Genomic DNA, 18,580 nt, shown 5'->3' on the forward strand with positions numbered 1-18,580 from the left:
ACGCGGTTTTATGCCCCGGCACGTAAAAACGCAGCTACATCTGCAAGCACTGAGCTCGGCAGACCTCTTAAAACCGCTCTGCGGAGTTTGAGAGCCTCTTTTTGGTTCACTCTCTCCAATTAAAAAGCACCGCGGGCTGTTTTGTGGTAGTCGGACAGCAGAGCAGAAGGCATCTAAAAGGAAACAACATAATCTTACTGCAATATCCTGTTGTGTTTCATGCCTAATTCAAGTGTTGTTTTAGTTTATTGGTTTTTTGCCCTTCTTGTCTGCATTAATATTAAAAATGTATCCAGCGACTACTGCCCCGACACTGTCCCAGGGCTCTTATACGTCAGTGCTGTACTGGATTCAACTTTGTATTTTAGATCACCTATCCCATTCCCAGCTCATGAAAATCATGTAAATGCTCATCAAAGCGTATCTGTTGATAATACTCATGTTGCTTATCCAGTTGATCATGTTTGATGAGCAGATCCATGCATCATTGGACATTGATGATTGTTTCTTTATTGAATTTCCTCTTGAATGTATTGGTTTAATCCTATTACATTAATATCTTGGCTTTGGTTTAGCGTGCTTGCAGTCGACATGACATTTTCTTGACATTTTCTGCAGTTTGTGTGCCTGCTGTGACAGGTTTAGTAAATGGGCTGTGTTCTGTTCTGTATTTTATGTGGTTAGTGTGTGTTTACTACTGTACTAAACAGTCACTGAGTTCTCATAGTCATAATAAAACCGTATTAATTCCTCTAACCTTTTAGATTTTACTATGGCTTTTCCTGCAACATCTGTGCTGACATTCATACAGACATGTCTGATGCAAATATGTCAGTGTATTTTGGAACAGGATTGTTTGTTCAATCATTTATTTCTTGCGTTTTTTTGTCATCTAGTTTTTTCAAGTTGTCTTTTCATGTCTTTTCAAGTAGTTTAAAATATTAAATCAAACATTTTCCTCACCTATGGTTTTATTTAATCAGGGTTGGAAAAATTAGCAAAATATATATTTTGATATATATCAATTATTAAAAATTATTTAAAAATATAATTCAATTATTACTTTACTTAATAGTTTGCCCATTAATGTTTCTCATTTGTGAATATTCAGTTTACTAGATCTCATAGGACAGGTTTTTGCAATTAATATTGCATTTGTGACCTAAAGCAGTGAATTTTTCTGAGCAATGCACACCCATTTCCTTGTATTTCTCATCTCTGTCGTCGTCACCATCACCAGACAGTTGGTCATTGAACATTTGGCTCACAAAAAAGTATGTTTTTACTTTTAAATAACATTTCGTAATATAAACGGATATTAGGATTTACTTCCTAAACCACACCTTTTTTGTTACCTCATCAAAATAATTGCAGAGCCACTCTTATAGCGCATTCGTTTCGAAGTTTGAACATAACGTTACAGGCCTTTGCTTGAAGGAAAATTGGCTCAAACAACCTGCTGGAAAAAACATAGATCATGGAATTTCCTTCCCCCCCCCCTCTTTGCCAGTGTGAAACCGGCAAACGTATATATAAAGATTTATTAGACTGATTTTTGGATGGACGCTCAGAATTCTCCAGCAGCAGACGGCCCAGACCCTAACCAAAATGGCGTGTTTTGGAGTAAATGGAGGCTTTTGTAAGCAATCAACACAGATGCTGGAGATGAAACGGCTCGTGCCATTAGCTAATTAAAACGCATGGCCTGTGCATGAGCTGACTTTTTCCTCTGAATGCACGGTGAAACCCGAGCCGTCTGGCTTGCCCCAGCAAAGGCAGCAAGTGGCGTTGATACTAATGTGGATGTACTAGAATGAGCTGCTGACATTTCTGCCCTGTCTATTTAACTTAGCAACTGCCAACTCTCTAAGCCCCATTATGCTAGCAGGTAGCGACAGTTACCTGCACTGACGCAGCAGGACTCATGGGCTGTTTCCTATCTGTCTCCACTCCATTTGCCGAAGCTTTGCATTCTAGGCGAATTTGTTTTAAACAGTGGCTCGGGGAGGTCATTCTGCTTGGGGTATTTAATAGGAAGGTGGAGTGAATGATTCCAATACAATCATTGTTCATATGAGTTTTCAGAAATGTCATAAATTTCACTTGAATCCAAGTTTCCAGATGGTACTGCAGAAGAATGCACACGGTCAGAATCGTTTTTTACAATTACAGCTCATAATTTGCAACCTTCAACTCGCTAATGTATCATCACATGAAAGTTACGGTTGAATTATATCTTTAATTTCAAGATCAACAAATCCGCCTCTTTTTTTTTTTGCTTGCTGTCAGATCCAATCTGAGACTCTACCGTCTTTTCGTCATACTAATAGCTAAGCAACGGAGACCATATGTGATACATATATTAGCATGATGAAACTGCTGGCATAAAATGTCTGAGATTTGTTAGGAGACTGATGTTTTGGCAATGGAATGAAAGGCCTGGGAATTGATGGATCGTGCTTGTTTTCCTTGTCAAATACGCCAGGCCAAGTTCTTGTCAAGCCGTAAAAGGTTTCCAGTCGTTCTGTATAGTAATGCAATCCAGTCACTACTCCTCTTCTCTCTCTTCCTGTCTTACATTCTGCCACTTAAGCATTCTTAATAGCTACTTAAGCAATAATCATTGTCAAATATCTGGTAGCTATTTTCTCCTGCTAAATACACTTTTTTTTTTAAGCTGGCATTATGGCATTCATTATTCATTATTGGCATTCACCTCAGCCAATGCACCTCATAGCTGTAGGGCTTTAAATGTGCGTAACCATGTATCAAAGATTGAAATATCCATACATGTTTTGTGCTAATTACATTTGTCTGGAATGCTATGCTATATTTTGAGTAAGTAATTTCCTGACATTTAATTATGTACCTGAAATGTGAGACAAAGACTGATGGCCACATTATTTTAGCATTGTGTCATAGACTCATATCTGTCCCGAATCCAAGTGCTTAATCTGTTTAACCCTGCAAGTGGGGCGTATCGTCTACTAATACACTGAGGGGACCAAACACAGCTAATGGCCAAAATGTCCTCAGGCTTTTTAAAGCGCTAGACCCTGCTAGATACAGTCCTTATGCTACATACATGTATGGTTTTAGGCTTAAGTTAGTCCCAACATTTGTACTATGGAGAAAAATACTAGTCTTCCTTTAGTCATCTTATAATGGACTATAAATTTGAAACAATCTCCATTAACTTCATATTTGGAGGTACTCCTCGTCAGAATTACTCCGGGGAATATCTCCATAAAAAGGTGGATTGTTGGCTGAACTTTAATTTACTATTCCCTGATTTTAGCTTTGTAAGATATGAGAACATTTATTGCACTTTTATTTGGTTTATTTACTGCACAAAGTTGTGGAAACACTCAAGTTTTTTTTATTACCATTGTCCTATTTTCGCTATATAGTACTATTTATTTATATTAGCGCGATATTGCTTTTATTATTCAATATCAGTATTTTTATTACCCCCATATAACCTCTGTCTGTATTTTCTGTAATTGTTTATTAGCATTGCAGCACAAACGTGCGGAAAATCAGTTGTTTTAACATGATCCAGCCAGGTGACATAAAAAAAATCTGGCGCACAGTGTGCCAAGAAAATATTGAGCTGTTGTAAAGTGAAGTGTTGCTAGTCAAAGACAGATATTTGGCACTCAGTAGTAATGTTTCTGCAGATTTGAACTTATTTTATCTTTTAACGCCAGCGGGTTTTTTTTGTTGGTTTTTTTTGTGCCAGTCAGCACCAGCATTTTTTTATGGCTCCCAGAATATTTTGTTATATGAATATCTGAATATACAATATATCACAAGAAAGAACAGAGCCACTGCTTTTAAACAACATTAACACACAAAAAAGTTTCATAAAAAATCTACACTTTAAACTAAAAGCTAAGAAATTTTTTTTTTTGTCACGTGTCAGATTCAGAATGATGTTCAAAACATAGATGGAGTCGGTCGAGTCCATCAACACCCCCAAGGCTTTCACAGTCCTATACCACATTTCATTCAGTAACGTTGGCAGTTTTGATTTATATGCTGCTTAATGTTTGATGATCTCATTATTTTACATAAGCAATGCTTCTATCGCTTGTTTCTGCGTCTTCTTCACCCGTGTTTTGATCTGGCGATTCTGTACTCTTTCAGGCGGGGAAGCGTTGTGTCATAAATGATGGAAAATTCTGTCAATGACAGGGAAAGAGAGAGAACTGCTAGTCATATTTTTTATGCTCCTTAGTCATACATTTTTATGTAAAGTTGATATGCATTGACTGTTTCACATTTTACAAGCTGAGCTCAATCAGACAGCATTTGTTACATAACATTTGTTACAACAAGTAGCCTAATAATTTCAACGTATCCTTCATTTTCTTTAAAAAGAAAGTTACAGTGAGGCACTTATGTAAGTAAATGGCCAAATTTTCATAGGATTTAAGGACAAATGTGAAGCTTATAATTTTATAATTTACATTATTTCTTTTAGTGCATTTTTGAGCTGTAAAATGGTTCCCATGATTTTTACAGTTGTGTTAAGGTTTTAGACATAATGTTGTTATTACTAAAAAGTTGTAAATTGTATTTTTGTTGTATTTTTCTGCACTAATATAATGTTATCAGTTAGTATTTTATTGTAACATTTTTGAAAAGGAGAGATGAATCCAAATTAGTTTTGTTAATCAACATTAAGTCACGAGTGCTGCCGATTGAGCTTAACTTATTGGACCGACTATTCCTTTAATAAAAAAGGACATTTGTCTCTAACATTTTGGTCACAAGTAGGGTAATAAATATGTTTTATTAATTATTCATTAAATTCAAGTGCTAAAAGAGTTTTTTATAGTGCTTTTATTTCACTACTTACACATTAGAAATGTGGTAATAAATTTGAATAATGGTGATTTAATGTCTCAGTGTGGGCCCTTTATGGCCTAAATGTACACGGGGCCAGTCATAAATGTGTTTAATTTAGAGTACCTTCCTCATTGTCACTACAGAGAGCATGTTGACATGGAGCTGATGCCAGTTGCCATCTGCCAAACACTCCTTAGAATAAATAACAGTAGTCAGGACGCTATTTACATCACACCCAGCCTTTCCGCAAACATTCGCCATAAACCCCATCATGTAAACAGAGCACGGACAGTTTTGAGTTAAGACTGAATATCCCAGTGTTCTAGAATGAGTTTGTTGAGATACAGATGGGCCATGGGACTTAGCAGAACCGAGAGCCAGGTTAGGATCCCAAGTATCTCTCAAAACCAAACCAACCCAGTTAATAAACAGCCACATAACTGGAGGCTTTATGGTGCCCCTCTAGTCCGAAACCACGTCCCATCTGCGGTCTGAACAGAGCCCAAAACTAAGTGTGGGAGGCTTGTGACAGCTTCTCTCTTACAAACTTATGGGCTGTGACAGCATTCTGTCTCATTTGTCATCTGCTGTCACTCAGAGATAGATGTAACCAGAGCAACATCTTCACCAAAAGCCCTTTGCATAAAACCCCTCGCCACACGACAGTTATGGGTGTGGGGGGGCAGTAAGAATGTGGTGCACTGGTTCCACATTTCAAGCGGGGTGTTATATGGAGATCTGGCAGGACGTGGTGCGCTTTACTGCTGACTCACAGCTGGATTCAACCGTCCAATTAGAGTTCTCCCCATGAAACTATTCATACTCCGCCAGAAGAGCTGTCCACGCTTTCTCAAAGCGCTTGTCTGTTTACATTGTCAAGTCCCTACATTCATTTGGAGGTATGGCTTAGAAACTATTTCAACAATTATTGATAATAACAGTAACTTCTGCACTTCCTACCAACATGAACTTTAACCATGTTCTTTCAGCCAACAATACTTGAATTACACTTTGACTTGTTAACTTGGTTCTCCATTAAAGCAAAGTGCATTCTCCAAATGTTTCTAGTTCAATAACTAATGTAACTTTTTTCACAATTTCCCAAGATCAGTTATTTTTACCCTTTAATAATGTTAATATTTTTTCCTGCATGTTCCCAGGAATGTGTGGAAGCCTGTTTCCACTTGTAGAGTAAAAGGTAATCGTCATATAAAGTTTAAAAATAGACATAAAGTCACATTGTGAAATATGTTGCAGTTGCAAGATGTAAAATCACACTTTGAGATATGAAGTCGCAATAGTGAGATATCAAGTCACAGTACCTTTTTATTTCGTTTACTCTGAGGCAGAAAAGTTTTACATTTCATATCTACACTATCGTTCAAAAGTATGAGGTATTTTTTGGAAGAAAAAAAATTAAGCAAGGATACTGCTCTTTTGAACTTTCTATTCATTAAAGAATGCTGAAAAAATATCATGGTTTCCACAAACATTTTAAGCATCACATCTGTTTGTAACATTGATAATAAAAGAATGTTTCTTGAGCACCAAATGAGCATATTATAATGATTTCTGAAGGATCATGTGACATTGAAGACTGAAGTAATGATGCTGAAAATTCATCTTTGCCATGAAAGGAATAAATTACATTTTAAAATATATTAAAATGCAGCTTTGGTGAGCACAAGAGACATAAAAAAAATCTTCCAGACCCCAAACATTTGATCAGTAGAGTCCAATTTGCCAGACAGTATTATCCAAAGCAACTTACATGGCATTTTTAAAATCAGTTCAGGCACTCTTTGGGAATCAAACACATGACATGACCTTGGTGTCACTGTTCCAGAAGAAATGTTTCCATATGAAAGTGCCTGCTCCATTTGTGCTTGTGAGTTTTCATCGAGATAACATGCGGTCTGTTATTGTGTGTGGCTCATTGATGTGGATTCCCAAAGATCAGTAGCACAGACATACAACTCTTGTTTTGTTCATTTCGGTGACAAACCGCCAAATACTTTTTTCCAAACAATGATTTAATTCCTTCACTAAAGGTCTCATGATGCATTCTGATAAATTCTATGTGACCTCAAAGCCCATGGCTCATCAATTCACCCCTTAAATTTGATTTAAAATGACAGGTTTGTGAAGCTATAAAGGATTCAGTTTCTTAATGGACTTGAATGTGAACATAAAGAAACGCTCCAAATCTCTGTATAATGTCCAGCCATTGTTTCCACAGTAGTGAAAAATTAAGAAAATAGCACGTTCTATGGCTCCTTGAAGACTCGATATTATCCTCTTCAAAGCTTAAATACAACCAGAACAAGTGACACGGATGAGCCAAATTCATATTTCAGCGTAGAAAAGCCAAGACTAGATTAGGTCATGCACAATTTAATGCAAAGATGGAAAGTGAATATTAGCATTGAAAAAACACACTGCTTTGTAATACCGTCAGCGTCTCGCTTGCAAATACCAAGAGAGGAGCGAGAGCCAGACCTGGAGTCATATTACTGCTAAGGTAAACAAGTACGTGATGAGAAATTTCGAGTTAAATACTCCATAAATATGAAAACGTTTACTGTGGAATATCACAGGACACTGAGACCTTGTTATTTGGGTCTATTTTTTCTCTCTCTCAACTGAGTTATTGATGAGGTATTTGAATAAGTTATTTTATTTTTCTACTTTTTTCACAAATTTAGAATAGTTCATCTTTTTGTTGCACTATTACATTTCCATTTAATAATGACTTGGTCTTAGTATTACATATTATTTATTTTCAGTGCAAAACATTGGTCCTCGTATTCCACTGTGATTCCACATGATTTAATGTGCAGTCATGCTGTATGACGTATCATTATTAATAATGTGTTCTGAAATATGACCTGATAAATTGCCCTTGCACTGCACTTTTGAACAGAAAATAACAAAACAAGAAAATACTGAAGGGGAAACGCAACAATCAGGTTCCCAAAAGACAACAATGCAAGCTTTCTCTATTGTAGTTCAATTTCATCACATATCTGGAGGGCGTAAATGTTCTACTTCTCAATCCAACTGTGTTAGATGTCACTCGACCTTTCTACATCGTCAACTAAAACTGAACACATTTAACATGCCATCTTGACCTATTGTCCATTTGAATAGTTTTGTTTTGTTCATGAATCTGACAGAGCCTTTGACGCAGAGGTGTTTGACTTGGCAGGCCCAAGGCACTCTGGGATGTGTATTTGTTGTCAGGTCGGAGATATAGAATAGCTTAGAGAGTGGGCATGAGACAAACCCAGCTGTGTCAACTCTGAACATTATGCCAACAGGGTGGAGGGCGGAAAGAAAAGGCGAGAGAACGAACGTCGGTCAGGAGCGTTTATAGTTTATATGTTCCTCACAATGTCATATAATGAGAGATGTTGTGAAATGTGGCCTTTTTTGGTGTTTAGCCTAGAGTTTGGACGACGTTTGAACCTTAAGAAGTATGGCATGACCCTGACAGCCAGCTTTTTCAAATAAAAAGCTCATATGTGAGAATTATGAGTTTGTGTAATGAAAGTTCAGCAAGTGTGATTCTCATCCATAAATCGAATGTAAAAGCAACAAGTTTCTCATGGCGGCCAGTTAAAGAGGAAGTTTCTGAGCTACTGCAGTCAAAGTATTTGTCATGTTACCCCGTGTGTTGTGCCAGCGCCGCTGGGAACCGAACGCTAGCAGGTGTCAGTGAGTAGATGGGGACTGACGGTTAATGGACGCTGAGACCTTCTGTGTCAAATGCTGTATTTGCCCCTCCGCAGGCATGAACACACTGCACATATCATGTTGAGGAGTTTCATTGCATCTCACTGTGCCCTGGTTCATGTTGCACGAAACGGGGAGATAACTGATGGCTCGGTGGTATTGTAAAGGCATCGGGGCGAGTGTAATACTCTCTAATTAGCTATTAGAGATGCTTAGAACGGAGAGAGTGAGAGGCCGGTTACTGGAGTGACAGACTGTGCTTGGTGTCCATCAGCGCTTTGCGGCCAGGGAAACCGAGAATGCTGTTTGGTTTCTTTGGTGTTCGGTTTAACAAAGAAAACACGGATTAAATAAATTTGACACTAATTTAATGGTGCCAGGTCTTTAGGCCTGTAATATGTAGGGTAATATGAGGGAAGATGGCCCACTTAAGAAGAACACTGTGCCTTTACAGTACTAATAGTGATGTCTTTAGCATGTGCAGGATGCATCATCCAATATTTTATTAAGCAAAATAAATGGAAACTTTTGCTTATTTAGTTTTGATGGCACAAAATTAAAAATCAGCAATGGGGTAAATTACCCTCTTCCTGTGACGACAACTATTTTTGCTGAATATGTATCATAAATGTATGTCTGCATCTGTGTGCGTATAAATGATAGTTTTGCTAATGTACAAGACTAAATCAAATATTCTGTGTAACATATTCTGACAATTTAGTTCAATTCAAATCAAATAACAGAATTCAGTATGTAAGTGTTCAAAAGTTTGGGGTCAGTAAGAATTTTTTTTATGTTTTGATATAAGATTCTGTACCAGGCTGTATTTATTTGATCAAAAATACAGTAAAAACTGAAATACATTAAAATATTATTACTATTTAAAATACTCTTTTCTATTTTAATATATTTAATATATAATTTATTCCTGTGATGGCAAAGCTGAATTTTCAGCAGCACATTGCATATCCCTCACGTTGTTTCAATAGAATCTGGCATTTTAAAAGAAAGAAAATCCATTCCATACAATGCCAACCACTATTTAACAATCAGAATGGATTATGTTGGTATGTAGCCTGAAACATGGCCATGCATTTCAGAAGAGTGCTTACAGGTACTGTACAGTATGTTAGATTACGTACACTAATCTGTTTTCAGGATGTACTGTATTAATGAGCATGAGCGACCACCTAGTCATAAATTCAAATGAATACAGCAAGCGAGGGATGCCAGAGAACATTCATGCTGGAGTTACAAGTTAAAGGCTTTTAGAAAGCAAGAGAACATGTGGAAGCAACAGTTGACCTGGAAGAGGACCTTCACTCGTTTCTCCCTCTGTAAATCTGAATCTATTCCTATAGGTCAAAAGAAGATCACAGCTAGTTTTGGTAGACACTATATCTTCTGGCTGGTAACACTTTGACGGTACGCCCCAGAACGACTCTGGGTTAAGTGCTCCCATAAAGATCCATATGTTTCCTCCATGTTCTAGTTCAGGATTCCCACATGTAGCATAAGTTGCTAATGTTTGACTTCCATAGCAGCGAGGTCAGAATCCATAATACACCTTCAATTCAATTTCCTTCAAAAACGTTGCTCAGAGTGAGGTGGGGGGGGGGGGGGGGGGGGGAGGGGGGGGGGGGGGGGGGTGCGTAATGACTATGTGAGAGGCCCAATTTAGTCATCATAGGTTGCTTCCTGTGAAGGTCCCATCTACAGTCTACATAGGTTTCAATCTGGTTTAACCAGTGTTGCATGAGAACAAAAAAGGCTGTTCGGAGCAATTTTGCTAGTCATTTACATGACTACTTCCTCCACCGGTTTATCGGCCAAGCCTTCGATCCCATCTGGACAACATTTGTCAGCTGAGGATTTGTGTATGCATCACATTAGGTATGAATTAAATGTTTTGAAATTTGAAAGTAACGGGCAAAAGAGCAACAAAGAAAAATCAAAGATTCCTGAGAATAATCGAAAGTGAATTTCCTTCAGTGCCGTTCCAAAAGAGAGAAAGAGAGAGAGAGAAATTAACCAGATCTTTGATTCATATTAAGCCTCCTATTAGCAACAGATGAAGTTGGCTGCTAAAACGAGTGGGGTTTGGATGTGGAAATGAAATGTGTAAACTATGTAATGCGAATGTTTTAGCTAAGCTGTGTTTAATTTTGTACCCTGATGAAGTGCATGAGAAACCTGTCTCCCCTTAGCTGTCTCATTGAATCATATGGATATAATTTCATCCATTTACGTTTTTCTGCTCTTTGCTGTGGTTGCCAGGGGGCATTTGGAAACAGGCAGATTAAAGGCACATGTTCGCTTTCGCCTGTAGTTTTTAGCCACTCCATCTGAGCTCCGCTGTTCTCCGTGCCGAAAGACGTGTCGGCGGTTTCTCTTTTACAGGTCACAGTTACTTCAGGCGCTCAGCGGTAAACCTCGTAACACCTTTCGTTCTCCAACAGGAACCAGAATCGATTTGTACAAATGCTGATCACAGAACATCACCATAACCCGCAGACAGACCCTGTATTGCATATCTGAGAGCGCTGAGGCAATTTGAATGTCACAGCGAATTACAAAAAATGTGTCTGGCTGTAAGAAAAGAAGTCATGGTGCTCATTAAAATTTGCCTTTAAGCCCACTAATTATGAGTAATAATGTATTTAATGCTTGTTAGTTGCTAAAGGTTTTAATGTCTGAATAAACGCATGCCTGAGGGAAGGTGAGATTGGTAGTTACAGTATAATGGGGAAATATGTTTTATGTTTCAGAGCACCTCCGAATGTTAACGGGAACAGCAGTGGACCTTTGACTCCACGGGAAAGAATGTGGCCTGAATGCAATTCCCATAATAAGCAAATTTTCTCTTCCTCTCAATCCAAGTCACTCCATCAGAGCTCTGTGTGACGTCATTAAGCGACATGGCCTTATTTTTGCGCAGAAAAATGTGCCATAATGGCTGGCTTGTGTTCTGCAGGTATTTAAGGGTATTAATGAACTGTTTTTTCTTCCGAGTGCTTGTGTACACTACGGGCTTTTAGTTGCCCGATGCCTCGTTGGACGTTTTCTGCCGCAATCACGCTTCATTTCCCATATAGTCATCAGGTTGAGGTTGAGCGGCCTCTGCGGCCCGCAATCATCCATGATTGGCTCTGTGCCCCTGACACATATGTCAACCCGAACTGTCACTCTGTGTGTATACGGCAGATCCTGAGGCCCACTTCGGAAAGATGGCGTCAAATGACTTACCACAATCCACTTTCGAGGGTTATCACTCTGTTTACCCTCACACAGGCCTTCAGAGGGGAAAGCTAAACACGTTTATGCCAATTAATGTGATTAGCTTGCTAAACTGTTTTTGCAAATAAAATCAAAGGGTAGTTGAGACTTAGGAGCTGTCATGGTTGGTTTATAGCGGTTTAAAAATGCAACATATATTTAGTTCGTTTGGAGTCTCACTTTTCTCTCAGATTTTCATGATGAACGTCTGTTTGTATCTCAGAAACTTCACATTCCTCGGTTTACGTTTGGGGATGTTTTGATAGATGTTGTCGTCAGTTGTAAAACTGGTTGCATTAGAATTATTTGGAAAAGAATGTTCTGTACTTGGCAAATGCTATTATATAAAAGAGAATGTTATGGTCTTCAAAAATAGAAAAATAAAATGCCAGAGACATAAAAAAGTGGAGAGACAAAAAGAGACATTAAGAGAGAAAAAGAAATTCCTCCCGGTCAAATGGATTAAACTCTGGCAGATGGCTGTGTTTGCATGGCATCCCAGAATGCTTTGCTTTGTTTGTGAGGTATCCCAGCATGCTCCGCACCTCTCTCCATTGGCAGCCAATCCTCACACTAATGGCGGGCTTTACACGATTAGCAGGCTTCTCTCTGCGGACCTATAAATTCAATTTAGCCTGAAATTTGTATTACATTTAAAGAAAGCAGCAAAAGAATTATTATTTCCCCTATACATAAATAGACACATTTTGGGACATACATATACTCGCGGTGTTTGTTTTGAAAACTCAAGTATTTTAGGAGTCAGCACACGACATATATCTCTGGTGTGATATGTGAGTATGGCTTGCACAGTTTTCTGAGACTTTAAGTTCTGTGTTGTGGGTATATTCAGAGATGTTTTCATGTTGTTGAATAATACAGGCACAACTTGTGGGGTCTGAATGTTCAAAACCCCCAAGCAATTGTCTGAACCACTGTACCGTTCTATTGTTCTATAGAACATATTATTACCTTTGATGCACTATTATTTTCTAATAAAAATGCTAATTCAGTTTTTTTTTTCCTGTGTGTGTAAATGTGTGAAAGTGACCCTGTAATGTACCTGACTGAGTTTTTTGCTTGTTCCACATTTTTTTAATGTGTCATATAAGAATTCATGCACACACAGATACACACACTGTATAATCCAGGTCACTCAATATATCCCAACCGTGGCAGTCTAAGGTTTCGCCCCGTATTAAATGGCCTGGCCTCAATAGCAAGCCCTTTGCGAGTGATTGAAGGAGGCCAGAGCCCGAATGATGTTCTGAGAGCCCATTAGAAGAATGGAAGGCTCTTTCCTTCAGTGAAACTGGAGCTGCGATAGAAGCGGGGGCCTCAGTTAGAGGTCAGTGGACAATAGAGAGCAAAGCTGCCATGTCAGGTTACACTGTCTCTGACACCTCCATAAGCTGCCACTCTGTCTCATCCGAGGCTCCTTATTGGTGGGCTGTGGATGTTTTGGGGCGGAGCTAAGAGATAGGGTTGTATAGAATGTTTGAGGCCCTTAAATGACAAGACAACATGTTCTATCAATGTGTCCAATGCCTCATTACACAGACAGACAGGTTGCAGAGGACCATCCTGTGATGACTTTAGGAGAAAGTGTAGTTGGAAGGGGCGTGGCGTAGTAGTCAGTCGTTTATGGTCTGTAATTTTAAAGAATTCTGATTGGCCAGACCATGAAAATGAGCTAACGAATCTGAATTTCTTTTCTGATTCAAATGTTTATCTGAATGCATTGTTCACACTCATGCACAAATTAAAGGCAATGCCTTATAAGACATCGTCCTCCGAGAAAGATTACTGTTGTTGTCTCTCTGTCAGTTTGAAGGATGTAACAAAGCTTTTTCGCGGCTGGAGAATCTGAAGATTCACCTGCGGAGTCACACAGGAGAGAAGCCGTACCTGTGCCAGCACCCGGGCTGTCAGAAAGCATTCAGCAACTCCAGCGACAGGGCAAAGCACCAGCGCACACACCTGGACACTGTGAGTACATGAATACATTCATTCCTACTCAACCCCGAAGTGCTTCAAAACACACGAAAACAAACACTGCTCTTTACTGACACCATCCTTAATATACAAATTAGCAGTGTTGGGAAAATACAAACTTGTAGTCATGCTACTGACTTTATTTAAATAAATTAAGTAGTTACAAGAAGTGCTACAGTTTTTAGAATCATCTTAAAAGAAAACTTCATTAGAATAAATCACCCTCATAATCACTCTAGTATTGAAGGTCTGATTTATTCTAATACATTTCAGTCTAAATTATTCTCTCTCTATAGCACTGAAAATTTGACTCATATTAAATTGGTTCATCCTAAAAGGTCATCACTTTTCATATACTGAGTTGGAAAGTTATTCTAATCAAAAGTTTATTTCAGTGATTAGGTCCATTCTAAATGGTCCTTTCTTATTTATAGCATTGGAAACTCATTCATTCTAGTAAATCGGTTTGTCCTTATCTGTCCTAACTGTCATACATGGAGTTACATTTATTCTGGTGATTCGGTTCATCCTAAATAGTCATCTCATATATAGCATTGGATACTCTGATTCATTGTAGTGAATTGGTTCATTTGGACACATTCATGTTAATGAACAGATTCATAAAAAAATGAGACTTTTTTTTTTTATATTTTGGTAAATGCTGCTGTTCTTCACATTTTCTCAATTATCTTACAGTATATAATATAGGGAGTGTTACAGTTTTTTTGTTGTTGTTGTTGTTGTTGTTCAAAAACATTTTATACAGTACCATTTATATACAGTTTTTAAAAAGGTATTGCTCTCTTACATAGGTGATGTGATGCTCCAAAATGTGTTATGTGATTTTGTTATTAGCTTGTAGTATTGTTAACTATTTTTCAAAAGATTATTCAGACTGTATTTGAACTTATTTAGCCTCTCCTAAACTAAACTAAAGGGAGATCCATGGAGGACCTTTTAAGTTCAGAGCAAAAGTCCCAACCACTTAAGTTCCCATCCAAATGGACCTTACAAACAATCCCGTAAATGTGCTGTTTGCTGCATTTCTTTGACCTAAATGTTAATTTTGCATGCACAAAACATACATACGGTTATGTCTCTATGGGTTGATGAGGGGAAACACGTTATATCATACACCGTTTAACACCACGCTCCGTTTGTGATAGCAACGACACATGGCAGAGAGAGGCAAGCACGTCTTGCATCCCACTCCAACCATGTGAGGAAAAATAAAAGTCAGGGAAAGCTTGAGCTAGTCATTTCTCACTAACTGGCAGAACCCGATGCTGTATCACATCGCAGTACAGCTCCCGCACCGCGCTACCGCCACACTGCCACACTGCCACACTGCCACAGCCAATAAGACCCTCGACCCCAGATGCCCAGTGCTACACATTAACTTGCCTATGCGCCCTGTCACAGCCTTCCCACACGCCTCATATACAGTGAAAAAATCCCTCCAACTGTAATGATATTTATTCTTGACGGCCTTTTTTCTTTTTTCCATTCCTAAGCTTTCTCGTTTTCTGTTTTTGGTGCGTTTAGACGGCAGGGGGATTATATGGCATTGCACAGTGAAAACAAATAAATGCGCAGAGACGAGCTGCCCTGCGAGCGGCTTGTAAAAACAGCGTTATTTAGAGAACGAGGGAAGGTAGGAAAGGAGAGCTAATAAAGGAAGCCTATCCACTTTCACTTTAATGACTGCCTCTTTTCTAGAAAAAAAGAGCAGTGTAAAATGCATGGGAGAAAATCACCTCTGCATGTTTTGGAGCGTAAGAGTGTGTTTCAGTAAAGTTTGCCAGTGAGAATCATGTGTACACTGATATTTATGTGAAAACGCACGTTTCAACACTTCAACGTTGATAAAATGTGCAAAATAACATAAATAAACCATTGTAAGTGTTTGTACAGAACCTGTATACCTGCACATTTACCGAACTATCTGTATTCTTCTTTCCTCTTCCTGTGTCCTCTCAGCTGAAAGGTAGGATACTGTCTTTCCTCTTGAACTTTGACTATTTATTAACTCTCAAAATAAGCAGTTATTGCACTTGTGTTTGTCCATTTGAAAGTGTAAATATTAAGGCTGATTACAGAAAAAAAAAAGTATTCGGTGGATTTCAAAGTCTACTTGTAAAAATGCTTAATTTTCTGATTGAATGCAATACTTTTAAATAAAGAAAGAAAAATATTTTTAACCTAGAAATAGCTCAGAATATTAAATATTTTTTTTATTAATTTTACATAATATTTCCTTATTCCTAAAACCTTCTATTTATTTCCATGTTTAAATAAAAAAAAATAAAAAATCCAGATTTTAAATGTGGACATGGAATCATACTTTTTTGTTTTATATTTAGAAATTGTATTAAAACTAGTGACTTTACATAGACTTTCAATCTTAAAAACTGAATGTTTATTTTGAGAGTTCAAAATAGTTGCTTGTCTAAATTGTCATGTATTTTTATTTTCCATGTCTGTTCATAAATGTTCTGCACTGTATTTAATGTCTCATATAAACTATTATTATCAATTATGAATGCTGACATAATGTAATGATTAATGTCTTTGTGTCCATAGCAGTGTGTTTCCATGTCCTCTTTGTGGCTGACTTGCGTATAATTATGATTCTTTGACTCCTTGTGCATTTCCTGTTTCAGAAACCATATGCGTGTCAGATCCCAGGCTGCACTAAACGCTACACAGACCCCAGTTCCCTCCGCAAGCATGTGAAGATCCACTCTGCCAAAGAGCAGCAGGTGCGTAGGAAGGTAAGGATAAAAACTATCTGAATTCTTTTCTTTATTTCCTCCGTACAAATAATCTCATCAGAACATCAGAGTAAAATGATCTCTTTGGCTCCTGCCATCGGCCTTGAGAAACTTTTATAGTAGATATTTTTCATGGTCAATTGTGTCTTTTTCATGGCTTGGTGCAGTTGGTTCTACTTAGGATTGTCTTTTGAAAATGATTTCCCCAACAATAGATCAACTATGACCACATTTCAGCATCTACATGGTGAAGAGTGCATTCCTCATTAAAGTGGGTAATTATAAGCAGAATGGCCTCATTGTTGCACTGGTCTAAACGACAGCTGACTGATGCGTTCTTCTTGCTTGCCGTTGTAAGCGGAAACACATGTGAGCGTGTACCATTGTTAATAAGCTGTGCAGCGCTATACCCCAGTGGCCAGATGTTGTGGGTTGATGTCAAACAAACACTCCCACTCCATCTATCGCGAGCGACGCCTGTTATAGCAAGCTGCGGCAAAGCACCGAAGCTCCTTTTACGTTTGACGAATGCCTGGGAGTTTTGCACAAGGATCTCAACTGGAAAACGTGCGGTTTGCGCTCTTTCGTAATATTCGAGAACTGCAGCCCATTTGCGTGCAATTAAGACGTGTTTGTTTTATTTCTAATTTGCAAGTTTGTGAGCTTTTGTTTTGAAAATCTTAATTGCAGTGGAATTATAATGACATAACACTTTCAAGTTGCATGTCACGGCTCATTTCGGGCTATTGTTTATTGCGAGGTATCGTCTCCAGATTCAGTCCACTCAACACGAGTTCATGTGACCGAAGATGATTTTCCAGTTAAACATAATTCCATGCTACAATCCAAGCTTTCAAATTCAGTCTAATAGTCCTAAACACATATGACTCCCCAAACTCTACACAAATGTGACATATAACGCATGATTACTCCCAGAAGTTTGATTTTGTAGCCTTATGAAGAGAAAAATCAGTCTTGCATGCTAGTCTCACCAGCAAAAAAGACCTCTCCGCTTCTCTGAAGCCGATAACGTAGCGTCCCAACCTGTACTGACGATGGAGATGGATGTGGATGTGGGGTATGTCCTTCCCCTCATCCCCTCATGTTTCCAATCAAAGGTTCCTGTTTGTGGTGAAAAACTGTTTCTCTCTAAGCTTTTCATTTCCTGCGCTGGCCGATGGGGCATGTCAGCGATGAGTTTGTTTCTTTTTACGTTTTTTTAATTGAAGACTTTTGTTTCACACAGGTTTTTAATGTGATTTCATTCTTTCAACATGGAGAGATACATACATCATGCTTTGATATATGTATCTCTAATCTTGCATATGTTGTTTTATCTTTTTGATTGACAGCTAAGGGCCTGCCCCCATTTAGAATCAGATGCTTTGAGTGAATGTCTGTCAATCCAGCATCTGCATGGCCCCGCCCCTTCCCAGCAATCCCACTGCCCTGCCACCTCTCAGCACTCTTTGAATGGGAAAGAAGGCCGTTCCCCAGCACTCGGGCAGGAAATATACACAGGTAAGGCTTACTTTATCCTCTATATCTAGGGGGCCTCAAGATGATTTCAAATTATTTAAATTTAGACAAAACAATTAAAACCAACTAAAAAAAGGTTGAGATCCACCACTCTATAGGCACTTTCGCACTTTCTTTTGATAGCGGTGTGAAGTGGATGTGGCACAAAGAATCACAAATTATATTTGTAATTAGTGGTGCTTGATAAAACAAGCATCACTATTATTTTTCCTCATACCATGAGTATTAAACTTGGGTGCAGGCTCTGTTTGTACCATGACCACAATGATAGCTCAAGTCAAGTGGCTTGTAACTATTTTTGCCTGCTGAAAATCGGGGGAAAAATATCTCATCGTCTGCTCTTTTGGCCTATAAGCAACCACTAACAAACCACCCAGAACACCCTAGCAACCATCTAGCAATGCCCA

At 38.4% G+C, this 18,580-nt stretch overlaps 1 protein-coding gene across 1 annotated transcript in view; it reads left to right on the plus strand.

The window, feature by feature from the left end:
• Window positions 1-18,580, plus strand: part of LOC130086107 (zinc finger protein GLIS1) — a 54,350-nt gene that overhangs the window by 16,100 nt on the left and 19,670 nt on the right. Inside the window, exons 4-6 of the mRNA XM_056252257.1 lie at window positions 13,693-13,854; window positions 16,524-16,634; window positions 17,987-18,155. Coding sequence (XP_056108232.1) covers window positions 13,693-13,854; window positions 16,524-16,634; window positions 17,987-18,155 — 442 coding nt within the window. The remainder of the gene's footprint in view (window positions 1-13,692; window positions 13,855-16,523; window positions 16,635-17,986; window positions 18,156-18,580) is intronic.

This window comes from Rhinichthys klamathensis, unplaced genomic scaffold (assembly GCF_029890125.1).
Source record: "Rhinichthys klamathensis goyatoka isolate OS25496 unplaced genomic scaffold, OSU_Roscu_1.1 h1tg000094l_1, whole genome shotgun sequence".
Lineage (NCBI taxonomy): Eukaryota > Metazoa > Chordata > Actinopteri > Cypriniformes > Leuciscidae > Rhinichthys > Rhinichthys klamathensis.